This window comes from Notolabrus celidotus, chromosome 22 (assembly GCF_009762535.1).
Source record: "Notolabrus celidotus isolate fNotCel1 chromosome 22, fNotCel1.pri, whole genome shotgun sequence".
Lineage (NCBI taxonomy): Eukaryota > Metazoa > Chordata > Actinopteri > Labriformes > Labridae > Notolabrus > Notolabrus celidotus.
The window spans coordinates 28,273,575-28,285,868 of record NC_048293.1 but is presented as its reverse complement, the minus strand read 5'-3'; the positions used below and the strand labels follow the sequence as shown (position 1 = coordinate 28,285,868).

The following is a 12,294-nucleotide window of genomic DNA, read 5'->3' as shown; positions in this document are numbered from 1 at the left end:
CTTACAGTGTTTACACATTGTTCATATCTTGTCTCTCATGAACATCCATCATGCTGGATCGAGCTTTGTGCTGCAAACATTGAGATCTCGTCACACGTCTACTGGACGTACCTTGACGTGAAATACGAAGGCTCTCGTTTTCTCTTCATTACAAACAGAGACTTACAAGTTCCCAGTTTAGTGCGGTAACCCAAATTATGATTATTGCTGTAACGGCACGAACACATTTCCAAGTAAACCTGAATATTTTTCAGTTTCTTGATCCGTGTGGTTGTTGACGTGTCCACACAGCGTTTAAGTTTCTCACCCTAGTTCCCTTTAACGACATTTTCCCACCATGCTTTTGAAGAAGTTACCCAACGTTTGCAGTGTTTTGATCTGTTGACGGTATGTTTCATACTTGTGTTTGTATTAATAACTAGCAGGGTGTTGGTGTGATCCCTCCCAGTAGAGCTGTCCTCAGTTTGAAGCCGGGCACCGTCTCACAGACGGTCCCAGCCTGAGCTCAGAGGCTTTTTTAACACTTTTAAGTTTCCCTCCCTTTTTTAAAAGAAACTTCATTCCTGTAAACCTAATTGAAAGTTCAAGGACAGGAAATATTTAAATTGTAATGTCCTTGGTCAGCAGGACTAGTTCCTTTTTGACTGTCCCTCTCTTACCCTTTTCTTGCATCATCTTGGCTTCCCCCCGTCACCGTCACCACGTTTATTTTCTCTTTTCTCAGACGTGCAAACTCAAAACAAAGCCTTACCTCCTCCTGCTTACAGTATGTTGCTACCTTTTATAAAGATGCTCTAACAGGTTCATAGAGGGACGCAGGATACAGAGGAAGAACATCTCTCCCTTTATTCCCAATCTAGAGATCCAGATACCTGTGCTGTCCTGTCCTTTACGAGCTCATGATGCAACGACATGTTAGGATGATGCAGTCACAAGATGGACTGTGCGATGCAAGGATAAGAAATATCTACCCTTAAATATAATGCTCTGGGTTTTAGAGCTGCAGTATGATGGAGTCTTTAACGCAGTTCCTGTTTTTTTAATGGTTGCAGCGATGCAAAGAAACATCAGAGGCTGCAATTTTTAAACATTACTTTATTAAAAAATATCCCACATTATTAAGTAACTATGGGACATGATTTTAGAATACTTGAATATTCATTAATGTATAAAGAAATCAGTTAACAGGAACATTATCTCATTTTTATCATCCTTTTTAACGATGCCTGGTTGTAATACCACATTCCCACCAGGCGGTGGCTGTAGCACATCTGAAAGCTGTTTGCTGACTGCATTAAATTACAGAAGAAGAAGAAAACATCAGCTTCAGTTAATGGAAATGCGGCTATAGTGCTGTGAGATTGGTTTCATGTCAGTAACTATTGAAGAGTATTTTGGTTTGAAATGCTAATCCCGATTATTAACCAGCTAGCTACCGCACTAGCATATCAGCTGATCCCAAGGGTTATCACTACATTACACTTTTTCCCTCACATGGAGCATCACTCTGCGGGTAAGAAATGTTGAATTGGTTTGCAGAGTGTCTACCTCTAGCAGATCTAGCACCACCATCATGCCTGTGCTGGTTCCTCGTGTCTCTGGTGGAGTGGTTATATGTCAGTTTAAGCAGACACAGCCTACATACAACTTTACCTCCATTTATTGATCAACATACTGACAAACCACACCGTGCTACAAGACGACATCATCACCTGTGCTTGTTTACATCCAGGTAGTAGAGAGCTGCAGCCCCGACTAGTGGCGGACACTAGGAATGACGTCTGTCCGGTCATTTCTTCATCATTCAGGGTTTTCTTTTTCATTCCTGTAGGTTTAATATGACGAGTAAGACGTCCTCCAGAAACTGTAGATTAAAGGTGAAGTGTTGTAAAATCTACCTACACCAAGCTGAATAATTCCCTCACAGACTTCAGTCCAAACGTGTCCGTCCTTTCTGAAGTGGGATGTTTTAAACACTGAAATAGTTTTGGGGACAGAAATAGATGAAAGAAGTGCCGACTGAGTTTATTTTCAACGCGTGACAGATTCATTTCTTGGCACCAGAATAGTTCTCTCAGTTCTCTGTTTCTCTAACTTTCTGTAGAAGTTGGTTAACTACCCCGTTCACTTCGGGTGAAGTCAATAAAGTGTCTGCTGAAGAACTCAGATCAGTTATTGACACACAACCTGCCTTTCCTTCCCTTTTGTGATGGTGTGAGATGTGTTGCATGGAAATTGGGCCAATTTTCTGTCGTATCATTTTGTGATAAACACCGACATCTATCCCTCGATCACCAGAGACACCTTCTGCTGTGTTTGGTGATCTGACTGGACATTCAGCTGTGTTTATTGAACCCAGAGTTCACAGCTTAGATTATTCTGGTCTATGTAGATAATAATAAATGAAGTCAGTTCCTCAAATTCTATGACCTCCTGTTTGTCACAACACAAATGTTTTGTTTCAAGGATGTAGGAGAACTTCTGATACTAGGGATTTAAGCCTTTTAGTCGGCTACATGATTGCTAGTCGCTATGTTAATTGATATAGCTGTAAGGAAGCCACCTGCCACTAGCTGGAGCTGTAGCCACGGTCAATGACGATCACTACCTGGATGTAAACAAGCACAGGTGACAGATGGCATCTTGTAGTGCAGTGTGGTTTGTGAGTAGGGAGGGGCATTTCAAGCCAAAATACTATTCGATAATCATTGGCGTCTATCTCGATCTTTATGTCGGTGTTTCTGTGATGCTGTGGCGTGTGCGTTTACATTTTACTGCTCAGTCTCTGGAAATACGTGTGTAGTAGTGTGAGATTCAAACATGGAGAAAATCACAGCGACTGTCGCTAATGTTTTCTTCTTCTTTTGCAATTTAATGCAGTTAGCATTCTTCTTCTTCTGTTTGCTAATGCGGTTAGCAAACAGCTTTAAGAGGCTCTGTAGCCACCATCTGGCTGGAATACCGTATTACAACCAGGCAAAAAATTGTACTTTTAAAATGAGAAAATATTCAAAGTAACTCTTCGATTGTTACCAAGTGAACGAATATTTGAATATTCGAACATCCCCAGTAAAGAGGTGGGCCTTTAGCTTCCTCGCTAACAGCTACAGTGTTCCCGCCTGTCAATCAAGTCAGCCATGCCCTTATTTGGGCAAAACTCGTCATCTAAATATCTTCAAAATTGCTGCATTATGAAAAAATTCCCCCCCCCCCTGTATAGTGTGACGATCAAGAATTAGCTATCCAGACTACACTTGTTTTTTGAACCATGTGTATGTGGTTTCCGGTACTTTTGGAGCCAGCCTCTAGTGGACACTGAAGGGACTGCAGTTTTTAACACTTCCTCATTGGCTTCAATTCTCGCGGCTGGAGATTGCTGCTGCTTGCTTTAGACCTTTCGATCGTCCCCATTTGATATGATTTTACACTATTTGTTTGTGATGCACCACAGGTTAGTAATATCACAGTTTATTTGCAAAGATTTGACAATTTTTAACAACATAGGCAACTAATTATTCCTTTAAACTGATTTTCTGTGCATCCAAAGTGTGTTTCTAAGAATTTTCTGAACGCATGTTTAAGGGGATTTTGGTATATCTCCTAACTCACATAGAGAAGACGATTCGGGCCACTGAAGGAACTTTATTTGATGTCTCTGTTCTCAGAATTCAGCGTTAAAGTCAGAGTTTGCATCTCTTTTAGGAAGCTGGATTCTTAGTGAAAATACTGACCCTACTTCTGCTGACAGAAACAGATAAAAGAACTGCAGACTAAGTTTTTTATGAAAGCATGACGGATGCATTTCTTCACCCAAAGAGTCTCCTCAGTCCACTCCAGGAACTCAGTCTATTTGTGAAGCGGAGCTGGAACCCTGCCTCGTATTATCACGATATAAACTTCTAACTTCAATCATCTCAGTCTCACAGATTACTGAGGGAGACGTGTAGCAACAACATGTTTATAAATACCACAACCCCTCTCTCTGTGTGGGTTAGCCGGAGCGCTGCAGAGATGGTGTGATGCATCAGGTGAAACTGAAGAGCAGGTGGTGGGGCCGTGGTGCCGCGGTTTCTTTGTCTCAACTTGTTACACAACTGCCGGAGGGGAAGCCTGTCAGAGACTGACGCAGGAGGAGAGGTTTGTTTTGGTTTTGACAGACTGTGACTCGCTGTTTTTCACAGCTGTCCATCGAGGAGGGGGGGGGTTTCCTCGCCGTGTTGGATGAACGCTTCTCCCTGCTGCAGGAGAAGAAGAAGCTGAACGTACAAACACAACTTTTTAAAATAATCAGCGGTCACTTCACGCAGCCGTCCTGACATTCGCCTCCTCGCTGCATCTTCATACCCGTGCTATTCTGGATCCCTGAGAGCGTCATCCAGCGTCTGACACGCTGGTGTTGATAATAACCGAGCATTCCTCTGGTCTGCTGTTTCGCTGGCGTGGAGGGGAAGGCTGGAGCTCTCTGCTGGGTTCAGTTTCACTCCTCTGCAGCGATGCTTTCTCTCCGTGATGCACGAGTCCACGTTTAAAGATGAGGCTGCTCGAGTTACAGGCACGCTTTGTTTACGTGTGTGTGTTTTATCTGATGAGCTAAGTGCTCGCCAACATTTCTAACAGGGTCATTTCTCCTCAGCTGAAATTACTGACATGCATTTCTTACTTTTTACTCATGATGAAGCTCCTGGCGGTCGTCTTACTGCTTTCTGTGCTCATCTTTCAGTTTAATTCCCCTTAATTCAACCAGGAACTCCTTTTTGTGAGAGATCTGGCACACAGAATTAATTTGGAAGATGCAACACAGAGACTTCAGACGAGGGAACGACAGACTCGAGCTCAAACGATGGATGCTCTTATGATTTTTCTCTGCCTGAGACTCTAAATCGAGGATGCAAAGTTGTAAGAAGGGTTTTTTCTGCAGGTAATGATGCTCTTAAACCCAGATTGTATCACACGCATCTCTTCGATCCATGCAAAACATGTTTCTAATGCATTCTGATGATTTCAAACTCTCCTCTGATGTGCAGCGTTTGCAGAGAAAGGCAGTGCAGCACGCCGCCGCATCTCCGGGTTTCACTTCCTGTAGCAGCGTCTTATTAATTCACACCTTCCCCGCCCGTCCTTGGATATCGAAGTGTGTGTGTGAGCGTGAGATGGATGGTGGGTGGGTGGGTGGGTGCAGGCGTTTAGGCAGGGCCGAGGTCACTGGGTCGGGTCAGACAGGGGTCACAGTCAGGCCGCGTCGGGCATTGCGTTGACGTCTCGCTCAGTCCTGTATTTGTTTGTTTGTTGCATGTAGAAAGCCTGTCTCTGTTTGTGATGCTGCATATTTGTGTGTGAGTGTGTGTGTGTGTGTGTGTGTGTGTGTGTGTGTGTAGCATGTTTTCGTCGTGTGTGTGCCTTTTGTCTCGGAGCTGATCTCTGCCCTGTGGTTCCCCAGACAGTCTGGTTGTAATGGCGGATGATGTCATGGCATGAATCACAAACAGTGACACATGCTCGGGTATAATAACAAGCCCCACCCCCCACCACCACCTCTCTGCCACACACACACACACACACACACACACACACACACACACACACACACACACACACACACACACACACACACACAGAAGCCACATTACCTGCAACCTGAGCCTGATGCAGCCCCGTGTACACCGCCAGGAGAATAATCAATTGAATTAGAAATGTTAACCCTGTATTAACACCACCGAGCCGACCTCTCTGCCGTGGGACCACCTGATCCACCCGTGTGTCCGTGCGTCCGTGCGTCCGTGCGTCCATGCGTCACAGCAAACTCAAACATTTTACTTCTGTTTTTTGTCCACTGAAGCGACCCTCTTCTTTATATTTCGTCTGCATGTTTCAGTTTCTCACTTTTGATGAAGTCGCACTTTTTTTGTGGGGGGGGGGGGTAATAAAATCTTCTGTGGTTCGGAGGTTTTTGCAGAAACGCTGCTTGTACTTTTCCGCTTCAACAATCTGAGTTTTTCCTTCACTTTCTCTCTGAAAAGGCAGAAAAACAGATCCAGTGTTTTCTGTTGAGTCAAGCTTTGTGCAGAGCGAGTTACTGGTTCATGTTTAAGGTGTACAGGCCTCTAATAAGGAGCTGAGGTGATGACACCAGCAGATTATAAACAGGGAGGAAAGTGCCTGAGATACACGTGCAGATGTAGACATTACATTTATATTAGGGATTACGTTTGTTAAGAACTTACTCAAACCCATTCTGTTGTTTTGATTTTCTATCACGGTGAACAAACATCATGTGGTCTCATTTTGTTCAGGTATCAAGGAGGTTTTAAAGTTAAAGCATGTTTCAGAATCAGCTGACTGAAGGGGAGACGCTCAGCTGAGTGATAGGTCTCCACGAGCGCTTTCTTTCTCCACCATCAGACTGATGATGACCCGGTTGCGCTCCCGTCTGACACCTGACCACATTCACATGATTATTTCTCTCAATCAGAACGAGTAGACAGAAACCTGGACTCTGTGAGTCTGAAATATGTTTCTGTTCAGTTCCCTTGTTGAAGTCTGAGCCTTCACTTTTATGACTGTGTGTCTGCAGAGATCATGAGCCTGCTCCACATGTTGATAATCAGCGTGTTTAACATTTGGAACACCTCAATACGATCAGTAGATATTCAATACTGTCAGTTATATACATTGTGTTGTGAAGGAAGATTAGATTCAGGGGAAAAAATGCATTTGGCATGTTTTTGACTGAAAACTTTTATGTTTTTTTAAATGATTAATTGATAATTGATCGTTAACATTTCCAAAGATCGATCATGGAAAATACCTGACATTTTACTTCCATAATAAAGACACAAACTGGTGCAGAAGAATTCACAAACATGCAGGAAATTTACATTTCATGCTCTGATTTCTTCCCCAAGCCTGACTTAATATATATTTCCTCTGATTTGATTAAACCCTCACATTTATTGACATTCTCCAGAACAGATGCAGCTCAGAAAGCAGATATTCTGACTCTTTAATAAAACCTGTAAGCAAGTAAAACATTTTAAATCTCATCCCTTATAAACTCAAAAAAAAAACCCTGAAATGTGATCTGAGAATTTAACTATTGGAGACTTTAATTCTAAAGAGGAGGAACCACACTGAGACGTGGATCAGGGCAGTTTTTATTCAAGTTCCCATTTAAGTTGTGGCTTAAAATTTCCGTGATTTAGTTTCTTGACGACATAGGAAGCGTATTTCTTTAGCCTGTTGACGCATCTTTTCTCTGAAATCCAAAATTAAACCTCCTATTTGAAGATGCATAAATGAGACGATGTGATTGGTCTGCTCAGGATTTGTCTTTGATTGTGTCTTGCCTCAAATGGAAACACTTGAAAAAGGCTGAACACACACTTTTATGTTTGTTTTGTCATTGTTTGTTGATTATTTGATGTTTTATGTGTCTGGTTTTGTCCCTAACATATCGGTAAGCGAGAATCAAACACATTTTTTCACACATTCTGTTTCGTGACGTAGTGTTATCGTCGTTTTCAGGACGCTTGAAGCTGGTTTGAGTCGTCATTCATTATCGCTCATACACCTCCTGTAGCCGACAGCTCCAGCTCTTCCCAGGTAGTTTCCATCTCCCTCAGCGTCGGCCCTGGATGTCCTGAAATCATCATGTCCGTAAGAGGCTGAGGTCGCTGCGTGTAGTCCTCTGCTGCCTCCACATCCACGCTCATCAATACCTCTCAGTCCGCTGCTATGATCCGCTCTCCTCTGGGACTCTCTCTTGTGCGGGTAGAGAACAAGGAGCACGATGGAGGTGGTGAGGGTGGACGGGGAGCGCTGGGACTTCCTGTACACTAGCCTTTCCCTCTTAATGGAGCTGACCCATGAAACTGAACACCTTAACGTGCACGGGACGATGTACACCAGAGCTTACAGGAGGTGGAGATTCACTTCATCGTGATGTTCGTGCTAACATGTTGAGATTAACTGACCAATAGGGCTGCAGACTTGATTGATATGTCATGACTGACTGGCCCGACATAACGCTCTGAAGCTCTACTACCTGGATGTAAACAAACACAGGTGATGATCAATCAATCAATCAATCTTTATTTGTATAGCGCCAAATCACAACAAACGTTATCTCAAGACGCTTTTACAAACATAGGAGGTCTAGACCACACTATGTCAAATTATGAACAGAGACCCAACACCAAGACAGGGTAAGACTCAGTCTGACCCCACCTTAATCCATCATGAGCATTGCACATCGCAGTATTTAGCTAGTTACAGTGGTGAGGAAAAACTTCCTTTTAACAGGCAGAAACCTCCAGCAGAACCAGACTCATGTTAGACAGCCATCATGCCTCGACTGAGTTGGGTCTGGAAAGACAGATAGAGGGGAGTAAGAGAGAGAAGTGATAGTGATGAGACGAGTCGTAGAAGCTGTTGCCGCTGGAGTCCAGCACGTCCGTATCAGCTGGAGTCCAGATCGTCCACAGCAGGAGGACGTCAACGGCAGCTCAGAGGAATCTACGAGACAATGGAGCTCAGGGACTCCAGAAAGGTCTATGGTTAGTAACTTTAATGGGACAGGCAGAGTTAAAGTAAGTGATGAGGGGGTTGGGGGAAGAAGGTGAGCTAGGATCCCAGTGTGTCAGTGTGCCAGTTCCCCCGGCAGTCTAAGCCTATAGCAGCATGACAAAAGCTGGTCCAAGCCTGATCCAGCTCTAACTATAAGCTTTATCAAAAAGGAAAGTTTTAAGTCTACTCTTAAAAGTGGAGAGGGTGTCTGCCTCCCGGACCCTGACTGGTAGATGATTCCGAGCATGCTGCAGGGCCTTCCTATAGTTATTAAGACAATCCTTCCAAAGTGAGCAGGTTTCAATGATGTTGTCCTGAAGGCTGGTGGTGCTAGCTCTGCTAGTGGTAGCCACACTCTGCAAACCAATCAGGCGTTTGTGTGTGATCCCGTGTTTAGCCGGGTAAGGAAGTTAGTCAGAACTTAAACTTCTGTTTTAAATTAAAGGATGAGGAAATGAGTTGCTTACTGTTGCTTTAATACGATGCGTTTTTTTCCCAGTCCACATTCGGTTGACTGTATTCTTCGTAAATAAACAAACAGTAAACATAGTTGAATGTAATTTCTTCTACAGATCGACAAATCCATTGAGAATTAAGGTTGTGTTGATATGAAATAACCCAGATTGAAAGCAAAGATTTACAAGTATCCATCAAATGACATAAAATTTTACTAACAGCAATTTTAATGATTCATTATGATGAGATTTTTTAGTCTCGGCAATTTGCTGCATGTATTCCTCCACTCTCTGCTCCCCAACATTTCCTGTCTCTCTACAGCTCAACTTTCAATAAAGGTAAAAAAGCCCCAAATAATAAATAAATTATTAATAAATAATTCAATTCAATTCAATTAAAGAAAGAAAAATTCCCCCAAATAATAATTCAATAAATAAATAGATAAAATAAAATTAATTTAATTTAATTTAATTGAGTTAAAGAAAGAAAGAAAAAATGCCCCAAATAATAAATAAATTGAAATTCTAAGGTCTTATTATAAAGTGGTATTTTTTTAAATATTTGGTACAATATTTTAAGCACAAAAATAAATATAGAGATTAATTCACTGCTTAATCAATAACATAATTATAATATTTAGTTGTAGTTGTTCTGTCAAACATTTTAATAATATTGTTAAAAAACTTCTTTAATTTAATTCATTCGATTTTATAATGAATAATATGGGTGGGGAACGGGAATCAATTCAATAATAGTCTGCTCTATTTTATTTATCATGCATAGTGGATGACATTCAGTAATATATGTGTGCTTATTTCTTTTTTCTATGGTTTGATATTTTATTGACTTTGATAAAATAAGATTTCAGCAACAAACAAGCAGAGAAACAAACAAAAACACAACAAAATAATCAGGAAACTCAGCAGATGGTGCTACAAGGGAACAGAAATGAGTAACCATAATGCAGTGAGCCTCTTTACAGCCTGTAAACACAGTCAGGTGTAATAAAAGCTGAAGTAGTCTCATAATAGAACAGATGTATTTCTGACATCAAACAAACCCCTCGGTGACGCTGACGCTCTGTTTCTGCTTCATGACAAACCGTCTGCTGCTCTTTAAACTCAGGAGTTTCCCCTTCTGCTATTTTTCCGCCCCGTTGCTTTCACTTTGCTCGTGCGGACTTCAGCGCTCGCCGCCGCCGCCAACTATATTAGACCGTGTTTCATCCATCAGCCATTAGGCTCAGGTTTCAGTGGTACTGTAAATACTCTGAGCCGCAGTCATACCTGCACATGACTCCACTCTGCTCTCAGTCCTCAGGCCACATATTTGGTATTGTATCAGCCCGTCTAGAATCATATCATCAGTTATCCTGAGATTCCCACCTCTATAACTGATTTTAAAATAAAATTATTGCTTATTCATTCTGAAGATATCTAGTTTATTTTATTACAATTATTTTTAGATTTTTTAAATATAAAAAATATATATATGTTTTAATTGTATATTATTTAATATATTCTTGATTATTATTTCTTGATATTTATTAATTTTTTTTCTGCTTCCATGTCTGTGTGGCACCAACAACCAAATCTCTCTCCTGGGGATCAATACAATATTAAATCATCTTTATTAGCATAGAGCACAAAGTAAAACAACCTAAGCTAAATACTGATATAAGTCAATAAAGCATAAATACACTAAATAAAATAAATAAATAAATTCTCTACAATAAATTAAATGTTTCATAATGTTTCAGCCTTTACAACCTCAGATAGAATGTTATATAAATTAATTAACAATGTTACATTTTTAAAAAAAAAGGATTGAAATTGTGTTATGAATAAATAAAAAATTGTATTTGTTTGGAAAAAAAATCTGAATAAGTAAATGAAAATTGTAGAAAAATGTCACTAAATTTCCTGATATTCCAGAAGTTATGTATTAATTTTTAAAAGATGCAAAAATGCATGGCCAGAAATCAAAAGTTTAATAATCCTTCAGCCTGTAGAACCTCAGGTAAAATTTTATATAAATTAATTAACCATAATACTTGATAAAAAAAATACAAAGAAAATGGTGTCAGAAATAAATAAATAAATAAAATATTGTATTTGTTTGAACATTTTTTTCAGAATAAGTAAACCAAAATTGTAGAAAAAAATCCCAAATTTTTTCCTGATATTCCAGAAGTTATTTATTATTTTTAAAACATGTTAAAACAGCTTAAGCAATAAATAAAATACATTTTAAAAATCATAGAAATCAAAAGTTTAATGATTCTTCGGCCGGTAAAACCTTAAATAAAATGTTATATAAATTAATTATTAAAAAAAAATATAAAAATTGTGTCATAAATAAATAGATAAATAAATAAATATTTGTTAGAATATTTTTTTTTTAGAATAAGTAAACCAAAATTGTTGGAAAAAAAACTATTTTTTCTTCCTGATATTTCAGAAGTTATTTATTATTTTTTAAACATGTTTAAGCAGCCTAAGCAATAAATAAGTAATAATAATAAATGCCTGCTGACAGTTAGAAATTATTCATTTAAGTGTAATATCAGCTTCAGACTGAAGCCCCCAGTTGCTCTCTTTGCCAGCGTCGTCACTCCTGCATGAATTACATTTAAAATCTTGTTTTGCTTTTTTATTCAAATCCCATCCAGATTTGTGTATTTGTGATTTGTGTTTTTGTGATTTGTGTATTTGTGTTGCCCGGCCTCCCATCCTGACATTGTTGGAGACAGACGACACTGGTTGGACGTGAGGCCTCTCTGAAACTATTCTGTGAATGGAGTGGAGGGAAACCCCCGTAGTTTCAGCGTGGTGACTCACAGCTCCTGGTGTCCTGTGGAATTTGGTCAAGTGCCTATTTGTGGTGGAGAGGATATATCTCACAACGTACTTCTGCTTTGATATGGACTTTTTTTTTTCCACTTTAGAGTTTAAACTCTCGGCGTATTTATAACCGCTCGGTCTTGTGAGTGTGCATCAAAACAGAAATGACGTAGAGAGACGTTAAAGGAGGCCGAGCTGCGGCTTCAGATTTTCCAGCTCAAGTATTCACAACATATTAAGGAAGAATGAGGGAACATGTCACCCTCCTTTCTTTTCTTTGGGTATCATCTCAAACAAAGTTAAACTTGAGACCGTCATGACATCCTCTGTTCAGTCAGAGCTCAAGAATGCGTGAACTCTTTCTGCGTTGACCTTTTCACTCTCCTCACATTCCTTAATCCGGGGGCAATGTTTTGTCATCATAATGCCCCGC

General features: G+C 40.3%; 1 protein-coding gene across 1 annotated transcript in view; it reads right to left on the bottom strand.

The window, feature by feature from the left end:
• dmac2l (distal membrane arm assembly complex 2 like) overlaps window positions 1-675 on the bottom strand; it is a 5,691-nt gene extending 5,016 nt beyond the window's left edge. The window contains exon 1 of the mRNA XM_034675492.1: window positions 660-675. Coding sequence (XP_034531383.1) covers window positions 660-675 — 16 coding nt within the window. The remainder of the gene's footprint in view (window positions 1-659) is intronic.
• Window positions 676-12,294: the final 11,619 nt, after the last annotated feature.